Raw genomic sequence first — 18946 nt, forward strand, 5'->3', positions numbered from 1 at the left:
TACTGCGTGACTCATTTCCTTGATGGATGTGCAAGGTTTTGTTATGTACATTTCATTACAGGTGGTCCTCGTGTTGCAAGTATATTATTCTTACATTCATGTACGAGATCTCTGTCCCTCACTTGCTCCCGGAGCTAATTGTTCTGATTACAACTAGTCCAAACATTCCGATACCAGTGCTACATTAATATTATTATTACACATCATATACACATGCTACACATCTTTGGCAAGCCAGCCAATTATATATATATATATATATATTATAAATATATATATATATATGTATTTTATATAATATATATGTATATACATCATATATATGATATATATACATATATATTATATAAAATACATATATATATATATATATTATAAATATATACATATATTATAAATATATATATATATGTATTTTATATAATATATATGTATATACAGTATATCATATATATGATATATATACATATATTTTTTTATATATATTATATATATATATATATATATACATATATATATATACTTACACATATATATATATATATATATATATACATACATATATATATATATATATATGTATATATATATATATATATATATATATGTGCATATATATATATATATATACATATATATATATATATATGTATATATATATATATGCACATACATACACACACACATATATACATATATATTATACATGATTTATTTTGGATTTTTTTCAGTCAATTAAGAATTGTCGTGATCATGATTAATTTGAAAATGGATTATTTTTGGCCCCCTAAACTATGTGGCTGAGTATAGGCTTATTGCCTTCTTCCTTTTCAGCAACTTTTGCACGCTCATGCCCTGCTCGTACTGTAGACTCGTACAGGTTATATAAAGGTGGTGATTGGTCCTGTTTGGTCACATGACCACACAACAGAAAGACATAATGCCGCACAGTGAACTAATAGAAGGGAAAAGGTAGGTGGCTGTAATTTTTATTTTTATTTTTTTTAAAACAGTTATTACAGTACCAGAGATGTCGACCACGTGTCTAAGTCAATTTAATACATTTGCAGTGTTTCTCAAATATTTTCTGTTGCGCCCCTCCAAAGGAAGAAGAAAATATTTCGCATCCCCCCCACTCTCCACAGTGAATATAAATATTGTATAAATTGTCTATAAAATTGTTATAACTATACCTCTGAATAATATTGAAGGAAACAACACACTGGTCTTTCATCATCTCCCACTGTGGTTACAGTGAAGCCAAGTGCTACATACGCTTCGTCATATTCTGGTACGGCAAAAAAAGCAAACTCCTCGATATCACATGGTGCCCCCCTAGCATCGCAACGCGCTCACCACTGGGGAGAAGGACTGGTCTACTCTATCATGTATCATGCCCTTAGATTAGAAGAACCAACACTGTGAGCTTTTTATTTTAGATCTGACCTCCCTGATCTTGGTTCCGAAGTGGTCTGCAAAGTCCTCGCAAAGAGCGTCAGATGGTGTTTTAAAAGCTTTGTTAAAATGTGTACCCATTAGTGGAGAAGGGGAACTGGGGGTGGTTTTAAAGGTCTGTGGTGAGTTGTGAGTAATTGTAAATACCAGCCTGTTTGACTGTGTTATTGTCCGTTAACGAAAAATCTGATAATAAATGGTTCATTTTGATTTTCTTTATCTTTTGGCAGTTCTGCAATTTATTTCCAGTTTATGTAATTCCTTGTTTCTTCATGGGTAGGTTTTGTTTTGATGTTTGTTTGTTGAAAGTGGCGCTGCTGAGTCCAGGGTTGACTTAGGTTTACTGGTAAAATTGTCAACGATAACTGCACAAAGGGCAGGTAAAATTTCAGCAAGAGCGTTCTGTAAAATCTTAATAAAGTTTGCGTTTCTTCACTGTTTTCACCGGGGGTCCCTGCTGGTTGAGTCTGGTGATATTAAAAAAACACAGTAGTGTTTAGACACAGCCACCAGGTCTTCAGACAACACACCAATGGAAAGGCCATGACTTATAACCAAGTCCAGGGTGTGTTCCCTGTGTGACGTGCAGTTTAAAATCAAAGTCATTAAAAACATTTGAAAACTATCTGGATATTGAATATGAGATGTCATCAACACGTAAATTAAAATGCCCAGTTATTAAAATATTGCTGTAGGAGATATGAAAGAGTGATAAAAGTTCAGAAAATTCACTGATAAAAGAGCTAGAGTGCTGGGTGGTCTATAAACTGTTGCACAGAGAATGGGTGGGGGTGGGGGCTTCCTAAAAAACCAAGGTGTGGTGCTCAAATGATGTGTATTTTTTTGTTAAAAAACACTTCTTTTGAAGTCAGTGAGTTATTTAAAATGGATGCAGTCCCTCCTATTCTTCCTCTTATAGTAGGAAATAAAGGTTAAATGTATTGGGGATGCCTCAGTGAGAGCAACAGCTGCGTCAAGCCATGTCTCAGTTAAAAGAAGACCGTCTAACTTGTCTAAATAAACACCAGTCAATAACAAAGTTCTGTTTTAAAGGGAGTGAACGTTAAAAAGTGCCATGTTGATGGTGTCAGGTGACCTGTTTTGTGAAAAGGTGGATAATTGGTGTTTCGGGGGATTTCTGTGCGGGTACCAGTTCTGTCTAAATGGAGCCCGTCTAGCCTAAAGAGATGTCGTCTCTCCCAGAACACATCAAAGTTGTCATTGAAGAATGTGAATGGCGGAGGCATGGCGGGAGGATGAGGATGCCTCCTATGTTGCTCCAGTCCTCCTGGCTTGTCCCCTGCTCGTCCACCCCTCAATATTAGCTGCATATTAGACACTTAGGGTTTGGGGGGCTTGGCTTGGTTGGGACCCACTATGACCTTGATGTCCCCCAATTTTAATCGCACTATTAGTTCCCACAAGCATACATATCTCACTCACGCTACAGTACACACATCAATAGGGACTGGAGGTCGGCGTAGTCTGATGGTGGGGGAGGTGTTGATGTCTCTTGTTTGCATGTTGGCATTTGGGCTGACTGGCGAGCTGGCGCTGGCTGGTCTCCATGATCCTGTTGGCGTGTGGTTGCCGGTCGCGGTTTTTCGATCACTTTGATTTGATTGAGTGGTGCTGGCTGTCTGGGGGTATTGCAGCTGCTGTTTCTGCTGCGGGCGCCCATGGCTGCTGGGTCCGGTGTGGGGTGCCTGATGTTGTGTTGTAGTGGTTGTCAAGGCTGGCGAACTTTCTGGCTTCATTCTCGTTTATTGTCGTGTTGGTTGGCTTGTCGGGTGTCGGCCTGGGCCTGCCCTTGCACTCTGCCGCGCCGCCCTTCAAGCCCGGTGTCGTGCCGTCGTCTGGGACGGGCTTGTCGGGGGTTGTCCCTGGGGGGAGGGGGTGCGCGGCTGGACCTGTGGGGCTTGTGGGAGGTGATCGGCTGGTTCTCAGTGGGCAGTGGGTGCCGGGGCTTGATCGCTGTCCCGGCGGCCTGTGTATGGATTTGTTGGTGTATAAATGTGTATATGTGTGTGTGTCTGTACCTCTGTGTGTGTGTGTGAATGGATGGATGTAAATGTGTGTATTTATGTGTGTGCATGTATGGGTATATGCATGTATATATATATACTAGGGGTGTGGGAAAAAATAGATTCGAATTACGTGCGATTCAGAATCGATTCTCATTTTTTTTAAATCGATTTTTTTATTTATTTTTTTATTATTATTATTATTATTTTTTTAAATGTTTTAATTAATCAATCCAACAAAACAATACACAGCAATACCATAACAATGCAATCCAATTCCAAAACCAAACCCGACCCAGCAACACTCAGAACTGCAATAAACAGAGCAATTGAAAGGAGACACAAACACGACACAGAACAAACCAAAAGTAGTGAAACAAAAATGAATATTATCAACAACTGTATCAATATTAGTTACAATTTCAACATAGCAGTGATTAAAAATCCCTCATTGACATTATCATTAGACACTTTAAAAAAAAAAAAAAAAGAACAATAGTGTCACAGTGGCTTACACTTGCATCGCATCTCATAAGCTTGACAACACACTGTGTCCAATATTTTCACAAAGATAAAATAAGTCATATTTTTGGTTCATTTAATAGTTGAAACAAATTGACATTATTGCAATCAGTTGATAAAACATTGTCCTTTACAATTATAAAAGCTTTTTACAAAAATCTACTACGCTGCTTGCATGTCAGCAGACTGGGGTAGATCCTGCTGAAATCCTATGTGTTGAATGAATAGAGAATCGTTTTGAATCGGAAAAATATCGTTTTTGAATCGAGAATCGCGTTGAATCGAAGAAAAAAAATCGATTTTGAATCGAATCGTGACCCCAAGAATCGATATTGAATCGAATAGTGGGACACCCAAAGATTCGCAGCCCTAATATATATATATATATATATATATATATATATATATATATACATATGTATGTATGTATGTATGTATGTGTATATGTATGTATGTGTGTGTGTGTGTGTGTATGTATGCCCATCCATCCTATGTACGTGTATATGTATATATGTGTGTGTGTGTGTGTGTGTGTGTGTGTATGTATGCCCATCCATCCTATGTACGTGTATATGTATATATGTATATATGTATATATGTGTGTGTGTGTGTGTGTGTGTGTGTGTGTGTGTGTGTGTGTGTGTGTGTATGTATGCCCATCCATCCATTTTCTACCTTCGGGATCACGGGGGGGAGGGCGCTGGACATCTACAATTGAGCGGAAGGCGGGGTACACCCTGGACAAGTCGCCACCTCATCACAGGTGTGTGTATGTATGTATGTATATATATATATATATATTTATGGGGGTACGCTCGGGGCCTGCTTGTCAGGTGGGGGTTGGCGCCTCAGGCTACTGCATCCGGGCTGTGTGTCTAGAGCTCCTGGGTCCCACCGTCCATCCCTTCCGGGTGCCCGTCTTGGTTGGGGCCTGCTGGGTCTAGTCCTCGCGTCTATTGTGGCAGCTTGGTGCACTGCAAGGTATTCCGTGGTGCTGCAAGTCGGCCAGCTGCTGGGGTAGTAACCTTGTGTGTCAGCGTATCTGTGATCTTCTTTTAATTAATTTGTATATATATATATATATATTTTTTTTAATTATTATTATTATTTATATTTTTTAATTATTATTATTATTATATATATATTTTTAAATCATTATTATATTTTTTAAATTTTATTTATATTTTATTATTATTATTTAAATGTTTCCCCTCCCTCAGGGGTAGGATTCGACAGGGAAGTTGCTGGTTGTTCCATCTCCATCGTTGGGGTCCCTGTAGGTGGGGTGGATGGTTCCCGTGGCCCCGTGCTAGGCGGCCCTGCGGCGGCCGACTTGGGTGGAGTGACCTGGAGCGGGCCCCGCTGTGAACTGGGGGTTGGGCTCGTGGGGGCCCGGTTGCTGGTGGGGCGGGGGCAGTCTTCCCGTCCGGTTGCGGGTAGTCTCTGGGCCCCTCGGGCGGGGCGTCCTGCCTTTCTGCCCGTGTGGGGTGTGGTCTCTCGCTGGCTTGGGGGATGGCTGTCCCCGGCTTCTCCCGTGCCTTGTCCTCCGCGTCTGTCTACGGCCTGCTGCTGGCTCCTCCGGGCGGGACGATGGGTCGGACTCTGGGTTTCCTGTCGCTGGCTGGCCTGGTTGCGTGGGGATGGTGGTCCCTTGTTCCCTGGGCACCACACCTGCTGTTTTGGGTTGGGCTCTCTGAGTGGCTGGGGCCGCACTCTGGCTCCCGCACATACATGGAGTCAAATATATTGTACATACAAATACGCATATATACTCACGTACACACAGTTATTCATACATGTGTACATACATACGTTCCCACATGCATACACAAACACAGTACATACCTACACACTCAAAGTTCGTACATCCACACGCACATTCACTGTACAAACATACATATACATATATTGTACATGTACAAGTACATATATATACATACACTCATGCATATAATCACGTTTCATCAAACATATATTAACGTTGTTGCCCTAGCGGAAACTGGGCACACTGACAAAGCTTAACATATTGTTACTATAACAATCTACAAGGTTAATATAGTTGGCTTCTCTTTCTTTCCCTCCATTTATCTGCTTTCTTTTGTATTTCAAGTTATCATTACATGTATGTATTGTTGCATTTGAACAATTGTATTGTTGATAATAGAGGCAATTATTGTTTTTATTCATTACCAATAGTGATATTTCCATTGGTATTTGTATTGCTCCATTTGTAGTGTAATAGTGTTTATTGTCGTTTCTGTATTATTATTTATTTCACTAACTGCTTCTTTGCTATCACGCTTACCATCATATTTGTTGGTGTTGTTCTATTGTTATTGTTATTGTTGTGTTTGCTGTTGTTGTTGTCTCTCTGTCTTATCCCCCTTTTGTCCCCACAATGTCTTTCTTTTTTTCTCTTTCTTTCCCCTCCTGCTCCGGCCCGGCTGCTCCAAATAGTAATATAAATCAATTTAATAAAGTCAAATACAAATAAGGCAACAAGAGAAGTATCACACACTAAAAGGCAAATTGTTGGTTTTACTAGGGAGAAAATTTGACCAAGTGTTTTTCCATCAACCGGGGCAAAACTCTTGTGTGTTTACGCGGGCCATAAAAAAACAGCCATGATGCAGTTTGCCTGCGCATCATCAATTGGACACCCTCTCTTTGGGCCGGCAAAAAGTCTTGGCACTCGACGTATAAGTGTCTCCAGACTGTTTAGCAAGATGGCTAGCCGTTAGTCCTGCTAGTGAGACAAGGAGACAAACCGAGCATTGGTTGTGCATGTGTCCCCACATGTCGCTGTCTATTAACAGAGGTTTGGTCTTCGATGCATGGCGAGCTAGACTCCACAGAATTAGTGATCTGTTTAACTTAAACCTTCAACATGACTCCCAAATAGGAGGCAGACTCTTCTGGTGGCAGCACATGATAGGAAGTGATAAGTGAAATAAAATCAGACATCGTAAAATGCTAACAATGGTTGCATGCAGGATGCAAGTCCAACAAATGCCGAAACAATCATCAAGGATGAAGATGGTATCTTTGAACATGTGAAAGGTCTTTTACTCTGAACTAGGCAGAACAGTGATCTCTTTGTCTCTGCCTCCCTTGCAACACCCTTTTCAATGTGAAAGACAACCACAGGAAATGTATATATTTACCTTACAGTATATGTAAAGAAATTAAATTCTATTACCGTTTCATTTAATGCTTGTTTTTCATCTGTTTATTACGGTATTTTATAAGTCCTTCTAAACATACGTTCTTACTTTCACTAAAACTTGACTAAGAACGGAACTTGTTCGTAACCCGAGGACCACCTGTATTTTATCAGTCATATTGTACAGTGTGCAGAATGACAGACGTGTGTACAACTTGTCCTTTTCCTGTTCTATGATTACCATCACATTTTCCTCTTTGCCATCACTTGTATTATGCTGTGGTGACATTACAAACATATTAAATGCGAACTACACTAGTGTGGAGGTAAATCTTTTGAGTCTTCAATGAAGATGTCATGCAATTATATTGTGTCCGTTGTTCATTGTGTTTGTTTTTACTTTAATATTTCCTTTTTCAAAGCATTTTAGTTTTAATTCAAACTGTACAACTTAAAAGGGTTTTCAAATTCGGAGGTTCCACTGTTGGCGAAATTCCACTTTTCTAATTTGTTATCTTGAAGGCACAGCACAGTTTTCCTTGGCACCACCAACCAACTCAGGCCTCTTATCATTCATCATCATGCCATCGAACATGCTTCCAGTTCTGAGTTGGCTGTCGTATCTATTTGTTGTCCCGTTGGAACGTTTCTACCCTCGTCTAATAAGATATCTGGCACTGAGGATCACATTCTATCAAATAAGTTTTGTGCCTTCCAGAAGGTAGTGGGTACAACTTATTCTTCTGTCTTTTTATGTCAACTCAAATTGGAATGGAGCTTGATACTTAATGCAGAATGACATTCAATGTAAGAGTTGCCTTTACAAATGCTACTGTGTATAAAAAACAGTCATTTGGAATTCAAATGTAACAGCATTTTCCTTATCACAGATGTACAAAAGCAAGAGTCAATAATCCACTGTTCGACAACTTAGAAAGGGGAAAGAGTGTCTGGTCCACACTTACATTGGGAACAGAGGTCTTCTGACCACAACTGGGGATGTAACCGAGCAGAGCAAGGAATCCTTCAAAAGCTGAGGACACAAACGTGGACATACCCATGGCCGGGCCTAAGGTATTTGAGGTAGTAAGAAAAAACCTCAGTAACAAAACCCCCAGGGTTGGATGAGATTCACCCTGAATTCCTAATGCTTTAGATGTTGTGGAACTGGCTTTGTTGACACATCCCTTCAACATTACACGGAAGCTGGGAACAGACCGGGGGCACACCGGAAATATAGGATTTGTGTACGTAGTATTTGGTCTCCGTACAGCCGGTTGAGAGTGTCTGAATTAAGGGCCTTAGGGTCTGGTCGCGGCTATTTGCGGATGATGTGGTCCCGATGGCCCCATTAGTCTATGACCTTTAGCATTTACTGAAGGGGTTCAGAGCTCAGTATTAAGCTTATGGGTAAATACATCTACAAATGTGAGGACATGGTTCTTGTAGGAAAAAGGATGGATTGAGAGTCAGGTCTCTCCTCAAATGGAGAAGTTCAAGTATATTTGGGATCTTGTCATGAGTGAGTGGAAGCTGGCGCTTGAGATCAACTGGTAGATTGGCAAGCGTCTGCAGTATAACACGGTCGCTCTACTAAACCATTGTGGTTGAGAGCTGAGCCACAAGAAAACTTTTCAATTAAAGTGACGTTCCTACCCTCACCTTTGGTCACAAGTGTTGGCTAGTGACTGCAAGAGCAAGATGATGGATACAAGAGGCCAAAATTAGTTCCCTCCGCAGGGTGGTTGAACTCACCCATAAAGGGTGATAAATACAGGGAGGCGCTCGGTCATCCGAGAGGAGCTCAGAGTTGAGCTGCTGCTCCTTTACATTGATAGGAGCCAGCTGATGGCATCTAACTTGCATTTTTGGCCGTATTAAAACAAGTAAAAAATGAAGATTTAACACTTAACACTAGGTTTATCTTTGCCAGACACTACATTACAGTACAGTAGGTACACCTTCATAATCTACTGAGAATTATAAGGACTCCATTAATATTATTAATATAATGCTCAGTTTATATCAGCGTTTTTGTCCTTGTAGTTTGCAGTGGTGTTGATTTGCACTGTAATATACTGAGAGGAATACAAGTACTAACAAAAATAGATATTGTTTCCATTAGTGTAAATAAAATTAAAAAGAGTATCATATTGTTTCTCTTTAGATTGGGCAGAAGTACTTGAAGTGTCTGTTTAATGATGTCAAAACGTGTTTTTCACCCTGCCGGTAGGTGTAATAATGATTTACAGAGTGTATGTGTGTGTGTTTTTTCACACAAGCATTTCTGCTCGAGCTAAACACAAAACAGAAAACATGAGCCGTTGTAACAAAACAATGTCACTATGGCTTAAAAGTAGAGGGAGGAGATAAATGGCTTGAGAACAAGGCGATGAAATAAACTATGTAATAAACAGTACAAAGCCTCATTGGTAGAATAAAAAAAACTAAGACAAAAGGAAACGAGTCGTTTTACTCATGAAACAAGATGGGTTTGGTCAAACCTGCCAACATCTTTGGTACATGCACTGAGATAATCTCTCCCATCATCTCTGGGAAGGTGACCTTGCAGTGGCATGACTGAGCGTGGAGAAACAGGTCAAATGTAAACTGGTGCAGCTTCTTTACAGTCTGAAACACAATAGAAAAATTACATGCTGTCATTTCATTGTCATACCATAGCAGTATTACTTCATTTCAGTATGACTTCGTTTCATATTAACAGGGTGATTTGGTAAGTATCTCCATTCATCCATTTTCTACCGCTTGTCCCTTTTGGGGTCACGGGGGGTGCTGGGACCTATCTCAGCTGCATTTGGGCGGAAGGCCACCCTGCACAAGTCACCACCTCATTGCAGAGGGTAAGTATCTCCTTATTCTAAAATATATCAAATTGATTAATTGCAATGGTACCTCAATGTTTTGTATATTTGTTTTCACAAACATTTTGCTAGTACTGATAACTGGTCATTAAAGATTACTATAAAAGAACAAATATTGAAAATGTTTTTTCAATTTAGAAACAAATTACAATAGATGAATAATCATCCTGTATCTATCATCATATTATACTACAAATTATATTTAACTGATTGTAACTTGAATTTTATAAAAGAAAAACGTTAAAACTTAAAACATAACTGTTGTAAAAGTGAAGCTAAACAACATAATTAAAGCCCCAAACCTAATAAACACACTCTGCGGTTGAGTAACTGTATGATACTAATATAAGGGAATAAACTAACGCGACACAGTGTAATCACACTTTCTCATCATTCAAGTTGTTTAATTTTATTTAATAAATACACCACTGGGACTTAGTCTTTATAGATAATACTGGTATGATTGTTAATGCTACGTGATAGTAAATATTATTTTTCTCTTTTTGTTTGATTATATCCTAACCATGAGACTGAGAAGTAGGTACATTATTTATACAACAAAATTGTCCAGGGTGTACACCGCCTTCTGCCCAGTTGCAGCTGGGATAGGCTCCAGCACCTCCTGCAACCCTGAGAGGAACAAGCGGTAAAAAATGGATGGATGGATGGATGGAAAATTAATGATGGTCCCTTGCCCTATAAGACACATACAGTCATTTAAATCTTTAAGTATCTAAGTACATATGATTACTGCCATATGATGGAGTTACTTTCTGTTTAATGTGTTTTGTTTTACAAATTTGTACCTTCCTTCTTTTCATGCATGATACATGGCATATGGACACAACTGGGCTGAGAGCTTAAACAAGCGTCCACAAAGCTGAATGCTAGCAAGCAGCTCATCTCACCATTTGGAGGGAGTCCAGCAGTCGGGTGATTTGGTAGAACCTCTGAGAACAATTGGATGTAATGCGATAATTCACTAGGCGGTGGAGTTCGCTGATGTAGGTGTGGCGCAGGTCATCAAAGTTCTTCTGGCTTTTCAGACCCTCCACTGGTACTGCAGAAAATATGTTGTTGTTTGGGATGAATGTTTATGATATTTACTTCCCTGATTGTGAATGGGTAATAGGGTGGGAGATTTGTGTAAATTAAGCAGGTAAATTTGGGAAGAAAACCCATCTTTCATGACAAAATATAAGCTGCGTCCTTTACAAAACTCAATTACAGTGCATGTAGAAGGTATTCACAGCACTGTATTTTTCAAATTTTTTTGTTACAGCCTTATTCCAAAATAGAATTAAAAAAATGTTGTCCTCAAAATTTTAAACACACCACCCTATAATGACAAGGTGAACAAGTTTTTTAGAGCTTTCCGCAAATGTATTAAAATAAGTAAAAAAAATAAATTCATATTTACATAAGTATTCACAGCCTTACTTTGTTGATGCACATTTGGCAGCAATTACGGATTTTAGTTTTTTTTAATAGGATTCTACAAGCCTGGCACACTTGTTTTGGCCAGTTTCGCCCATTACTTTTTGCAGCCCTTCTCAAGCTCCATTAGGTTGGATGGGAAGTGTTGGTGTACAGCCTTATTTAGATCTCTCCAGGTGTTAAATCTGATGGGCCAATCAAGGACATTTACAGAGTTGTCCTAAAGCTATTCCTTTGATATCTTGGTTGTTGCCCGGCTGAAAGATGAACTTTCGCCTCAGTCGGAGTTCAAGAGTGCTCTGGAGCAGGTTCTCATCCAGGATGTCTCTGTACATTGCTGCATTCATTATTCCCTCCATCCGGACTAGTATCCAGTTCCTGGTGCTGAAAAACATTCCCACAGCATGATGCTGCCACCACCATGCTTCACTGTAGGGTGATGAGCGGTGCCTAGTTTCCTTCAAACATGAAGCCTGGCATTCATGCCAAATAGTTAAATATTTGTCTCATCAGACCAGATAATTTTGTTTCTCATGGTGTGAGAGTATTTCAGGTGCATTTAGGCAAACTCCAGGCAGGCTGCCAGGAATTGCTTCTGTCTGGCTACTCTACCATACAGGCTTGTTTGGTTGATTCCTGCAGAGATGGTTGTCCTTCTGGAAGGTTTTATCTCCACAGAGGAAGGCTGTAGGTCTGACAGAATAAACATGGAGTTCTTGGTCACCACTCTGACTAGGGCCCTTCTCCCCCGATCGCTCAGTTTAAATCCCCGGCCAGCTCTCGGAAGAGTCCTGGTGGTTCCAAACTTCTCTCATTCATGGATGATAGAGATCAATGTGCTCATTGGGACCTTCAAGGCAGCAGATATTTTATGTACCCTTATCCAGACTTTTGCCTCGAGACTATCCAGTCTCAGAGGTCTACAGACAATTCCTTTGGCTTCATGCTTGGTTTGTGCTCTGCCATGCACTGTCAAGTGTGGGACCTTTATATATAGCGTGTGCCTTTCCAAATTATGTCCAATCAACTAAATTTACCACAGGTAGACTCCATTTAAGCTTTAGGAACATCAAAAGCATGATCACTTGAAACGGAATGCAACTGAACTCACCTTTGAGTTTCATGGCAAAGGCTGTGAATACTATTATGTACATGTGATTTCTTAGTTTTTGGGTTTTTTTTTGTAATATTTTTGCAAAAATCTCTAATGAAAAAAAAAAAATCACATTGTCATTATAGGTTTTTGTTTGTAGAATTTTAAGGACAAAAAGTAATGTATTCCATTATGGAATAACGCTGTAATATAACAAAATGTGAAAAAAGTGAAGCGTATGACATACTTTCCGGATGCGCAGTTTATACGTAGTGTTGCCAACCACCTGAAAAATACATGAGACCCCTTGTTGTCTTTTTTTATTTGTGTAAAATAATGTTTATACTATTTAACTCCAACTTTGAATTTAATTAAAGTTGATGAATGTTTTGGAGTAAATGGAATATATGGGAGACAAATATTTTTTGTGCAAAATTACAAAATAAAATGATAATCTTTCTGAAATAGATATCTCCTGCTTAACTTAACCAAAATAAAAATAAATATATTCTACAGACCTCAATCCTCTTTAAATAACAGTATATTATCAGTGTATTTATGATAGTGTTAATATCATAAGGCTGCACACACTATGGATCTGATTTACTAAAGGTTTGCGTGTACTAAAACATGTGCAAACTTGATAGCACACGCAAAGCAGATCCACTAAACGTATGCAAAGTGGATTGCGTCTGTTAAGTGAACAGAATAAGGCATTAAATCCCTTTTGTGTCTGTGTCTTGATTAATTTGCAAAATGTATGCTGATCATCAAAACACCCACAATACTGGGAGGAGAAGGTGCAAATACTATTTAGCACTTGCAAAGTGATTTATCAACACTCATCATTGTTTTGGGAGCACTATTTTGCATATTATTTAGCATGTGTCAAAAGCTTGTGTAAACTGACAGTTCCACGCACGGCTGCAAGATCAGTGCTTTCGCTGCACAGACAGACGATGGACAGACGCCTTCGTCCTACGTGTGTGTCAATAATTTTGGACAGTCAGAAATAAAAAACATTTGACATATCGTCTATTCAGCAACATAAGTTATCATAGCTGCTAGAGGACTTAAAGAGCTGATTAAAAAAATTAAATTGATGTGTGTCCTTAAGTATTTTTTTAAATTACGTTTGTGTTTTTCACATAGAATATATATCACTAAAATATTTTTTATATGTGAAACCCTTTTTTAAGTATGCATTTTTTGCGTCTTGAGCGGAGTAAGTACTGCCTCTCTCCAATGAGCGCTCTTTTGGCAGTAAAAAAAGTGGTTTAATTGTAAATGCACTACTTCTAAAATGCCCATAAAAAGTGGTACATGTCTCCTGTATGTTTGAAAATATAGCAAAACACAGTTGGTAAAAGCATGATAACATGAATGTGCAGTGAATGAGAGTACCTCTGTGGTGATGCCCCATATAGTAAACGCAAAATCGTCATTTAAATAAGACTTTTCAATTGCACATGCAGTGTTAGTAAATCGCACGCAACACACCCACTTATAGTGTACGCTGTTTTATAGATTGAACATGCTGTTTAGCACAAGGTATTTTGATCATAGTAAATCAGGCCCTATGTGTTTATGTTAATTAAACCACTTCGACACACAGCTAGTGTTTTAAGGACAAGACATAACTATTACAATGACAACCAGAGCAGAGTTGTTCATGGCACTTACTAAAAAAGTAAGAAAGCATTAATACTAATGCTAACTTATCACGTACCCGTGGATGTGATAGCCACTTAACTCTAAACTACCCACCACATGTATTAAGAAACAAAATAATGCTGTGATAAAAAGTCACATTTGGAATTTTTAGACCAAAAGCTAAGTGTATAACGCTAGTTAGCTGCTGCCAAGCTAAGGCAGCGTGACAGCTAATCAGTGTTGGGTTAGTTACTGAAAACCAGTAACTAGTTACAGTTACTAATTACTTTATTTCAAAAGTAACTCAGTTACTAACTCAGTTACTTACACCAAAAAGTAATGCGTTACTGTGAAAAGTAACTATTTAGTTACTTCTTTTTTTTCTCCTTTTTTTTTTAAAGCTCCCATTAATGCCCTTTTAGCCTTCATTTCAGTACTGTTATTGCACTGGAGAATAATACAATCTATTGATCAACTTGACATGCATTTTTATTTTCCTTTTAACATAATAAATGAAAAACAGTGCAACATAAAAAGGCATTCCTCCTTTCTTTAAACTTGGACCAATGGCCATTAATAAAAAACAAGTTAAAGTGCAACATAAGAAGGCACATCATTTTCCTTGAAACATAGGTAGTGAAATAAAGCCTGACATCTGGAGTGATGCTGCTGTCTTCCACACTTGGAGCCATGGATTGTAGAATCCTTGTTTTCAGTGGCAGGATCATTGACACAGATGGTGAAGTTTCAGTGCTCAGTAGAGATGTAACACTTTTGAGGGGTTTAAGCAACTGGAGGACCTCATCTGCCACTCTCACATCATCATCAGACAGGGTGACATTTGTCTTCAGGGTGTTGTGGGTCAATGCAGAGTATATAGCTGCCTGCTGCTCCAACATATCATAAGTGGAGTTCCACCTCGTTGGGACATCATGTATGAGCTTATGAGTAGGCAGCTGTAGCATTTCTTGCTTTGTCTTAAGCACATGAGCAGCTGTTGTGCTTGGGTGGAAGTAGGAAACCTCCTTCCTGATCCTCCCAAGGAGGCGCTCCATCCTATTGACTGAGATTCCCTTCTGTGATGCCAAATTCACTACATGTGCAAAGCACCTATCTGTGGTCCCAGTCCTGCCTCATTCACTGTAATTATTAGATTTTTGGCATTATCACGTGTGACTGGGATATCTTTATCTTCCATTCCTCCACTGCTTGTGTCAGTACCTGCGCAAGGTGACTCTCGTAGAGGGGGCGTGTCTTCTCATCTCCCAGTCTGCTGTGATGAAGTGAGCGCTTATAGTTCCCCTGGACGTCCACCCGTCTGTCATGAGCGCAACAGATGATGCTCGGGATAGTTCATCCACAACTTTTTTCTTCTCCTGCTCATAAAGATCTGGCACAATCTTATCGCTGAAGTGGGTGCGCGACGGGATGTCGTAACGTGGCTCAAGCACGTTCAGCATGTGTTTAAAACCCTCGTTTTGCACAACCGAGTCTGCACCTATAAACACACCGATTCAATGGTGCGGGGCGTTCAAGCTCCTCCGTTACTCCGCTCGCCATTACCACGCTGTGTGTGGACTGAACGTGCCAACAACTTTTTTTTGTTTGTTTCATATATCAAACCGCGGATCACGTGTGTGCCTCCCCTCCCCAAACCCACACCCAGACCGCGCCTCTTTTCTTCTCTCCGGCTTGTGACAGAGGAAGATTCAGAAGAACGACACCGCAGCGATTCTGTTTCTAGCCGATACTACATCAAAAGTAACGTAAAATAACGCAGTAACGCATCATGTAGTAACGATAACTGAGTTACTGAATATAAAAAATAACGCGTTAGATTACTAGTTACCGCCGAAACTAACGGCGTTACAGTAACGCGTTACAAAGTAATGCGTTACTGTTAGTCCCAACACTGCAGCTAATGCAAAGTAGGGAAAAGCAAGTTACCAGAAAAATTAGGTGAGCGATCAGAAATGAGTATCAGTATCAGCCTGTGGCAAGCTGTTTCAATGTGAAGCTGTTCAGTGGACTCTATAGACTATTACTGGGATGTGACTGACGTCGCGCCCTGCCCAATGAATACTAGTGGTAGTCAAGCTAGCTCTGTTTTCAATGGCACCATTTAGCCTTTCTCGAAGACAAAATGCCCTATGCTTCTGTTGTTTTCGGCTGTACAAGCCGTTTAAATTGCGGGAAAAAAACGTTTCTTCAGAGTTCCTCAAGAGGTTATCAAAAATTATCATTTTTGTCCACATTTTATTATGTTACAGCTTTGTTCCAAAATGGAATAAATGAATTTTGTCCTCAAAATTCTACAGACTACACCCCATAATGACAATGTGAACATATCTTTAAAAATGTTAACAATTTTTTTTTTTTTTTTTTAACTAAAAATAAATCACATGTATGTACAGTAAGTATTTACAGCCTTTGCTCAATACTATGTTGATGCACCTTTGGCAGCAATTACAGCCTCAACTTTATTTAAATACGATGCTACAAGTTGGCACACCTATCTTTGGGCAGTTTTGCCCATTCCTCTAAAATGTGGAAAAAGGTGAAGCAGAAACACTGTGAATAATTTCCGGATGCACTGTAAAGCTAGATGACTTTATTAAGATTAAGATAGTGTACTCTAAAATACTCAAGCACAAATGTATTTCCATATAAATTTGTGTTTTTACAGGCCCACTTTGTTGATTAATGTCAAAACTTACGAATGCTGAAGAGGAGCAGGGCCTTCATGCAGAGAAACTCCTCCTGCGTTATCTGCAACATTGCAAACTCCTGTGACAGACGCTTCATGCGGATACAGTGCTCGTACATGGTGGAGATCTGCATCCGATGCCTGTGCAAGTTCAGAAAGGGCACAGGGTGAGTGGTGAGGTCAATAAACTGCTTAACACGCTGGACATTTTGTTCCGTGATGAGCTGCAGAGAAGATAAGGTCAGAGGTTAAAGTCAAATGTATTAGAGTTGTAATAGGTACCACATAATACTAAGTCAGGAAAATCTGAAATTGGGTCTTTCCTGCTCTGATTTCTCCAAACGAGGGCGGGAAGGCAGAAGATTAACTCATTTTACTTCTGTACAGTTTTTATTAACAATGTGGAAAGAAACAGGTTTCTAATATGTCTTGTAAAGCCAAAGCCAAAAGGGAAAAATCATATTTCATCAGTTGTGAGTGGAAAAGGAGGATGGCAATGGAGCGGAACGTTTTCCATCACTTAAAAAAAATAGGCAGTAAAAAATCAACTGGACAGATTCATGACTAAACTTTTGACTAACTTTAGTGGTGTTTTCACTCAACTTCAGCGAATACCACACATTAATAGGTGTGTCACCTTTATTTTTGCAAATGCAATTTTAATATTACATGTTTATATGCATTTTACAGAAAATGACACTTGAAATAATACATCCAAAAAATCCACTTTAGAAATCATTGTCCAACTTCACTATCTTTCGGTCTTCCACCTTTTGGGACGTGGGTCACTTTATCAGAATTAAAGTTTAGCAGAGTTCACTCTAAATTGCTCTGTGCCGCAATAAAGAAGTACTTTTTCCTGTTCTTTCGTGGTGTGTGTTGTGCTAAAGATGTCCACAATGACACATCACCCGTGTGGGTGATGTACCCATGATTATGGCATCAGTTAAGAGGTGATACCATTATTTAAGGAAATACGGTATTTAGTGACATTGAAGTAACAAATGGATGAACGTTTTTACGAAGAGGCTGCCACTCTAATTAATTCATTTCTCAGATCTAATCTTCCTCTAATAGCTCTTCTTTCATGTGCAATCCGACCTCTCTGCAACAATTAGAGCGCAGCCGAAAAACATACCCCTAAATCTCCGGTGTGACTATGATGAGGTTTTATGGTGGCGAGGTAAAGCAGGAGTATGTTCCTTTCGATGAAAAAGCTCAACAATTATTTAATCACTGCTAAATTTGGCGTCTCATTGCAATGACTGTGCCAGGGTTTTTGTCCCTTTCTTAAAGGACAGCCTTGGCTTGGCAGGAGACAGTGAGCAGCCAAGTGACAGTGAGCACTTAAGTCCATTAACACTTCCCGCTCACATTTCTTTCAAATAGCTCAAATTACCCAGACTCCACCAGCAAAATTGGAGCTGCTAATCCACCACACCTTGAAGAACAACTCAGTAATCGGTCTTCTATCCAGATGTAGAACTTGGTGGCAGCACTTTATCTCACGTCTGCATATAAAAGACACTCAGATGACTCTAAAATGCAGTTTTAACAACTTGTAACTGTTTAAGTGGGGCATAAAGTAATCACAGAAAATGGGTGGAAATGGATTTAAACAGTTTTCATTTTAATAAGAGGTGCCCAATACTTTTTTAAAACATTGAAATGTACTATTAAATATATTTTAATAAAGTGGCTTGGGATGCAGCATCATCGAAAAGGATAATTGTAGAAATATTGTGGTGTTGAAGTTTTTAACAGATTAAAATATACAATTGTGTCTATTAGATATAGTGTTACAATGGGCGTGACTCTAAATACAGAAGGCTGCATTTCTTGTAATAACTTCATTGACACAATGTACAGCTTGTCTCTATATCCAACCATAACCAAACCAAGCAGAATAACCACACATAGTGCCACAATCATCGACAACATTTTTACTAACATTATGGGAAATCAAGTCACCAGTGGCCTATTTATATGATATCACTGACCATTTACCTG

General features: G+C 39.2%; 1 protein-coding gene across 3 annotated transcripts in view; it reads right to left on the reverse strand.

The window, feature by feature from the left end:
- Nucleotides 1-701: 701 nt before the first annotated feature.
- The window catches only part of ar (androgen receptor), a 68149-nt gene continuing 49904 nt past the window's right edge, over nt 702-18946 (reverse strand). For 2 of the 3 annotated variants that reach the window (XM_061962130.1, XM_061962129.1), the window contains 3 exons: nt 16947-17077; nt 10955-11106; nt 702-9795 (listed from right to left, as the gene is read on the reverse strand). In XM_061962130.1, coding sequence (XP_061818114.1) covers nt 9637-9795; nt 10955-11106; nt 16947-17077 — 442 coding nt within the window. In that variant the 3' untranslated portion in view covers nt 702-9636. The remainder of the gene's footprint in view (nt 9796-10954; nt 11107-16946; nt 17078-18946) is intronic. The other variant, XM_061962131.1, reaches the window with a different exon arrangement.

The sequence above is a fragment of the Nerophis lumbriciformis genome, linkage group LG09 (genome assembly GCF_033978685.3).
Source record: "Nerophis lumbriciformis linkage group LG09, RoL_Nlum_v2.1, whole genome shotgun sequence".
NCBI lineage: Eukaryota > Metazoa > Chordata > Actinopteri > Syngnathiformes > Syngnathidae > Nerophis > Nerophis lumbriciformis.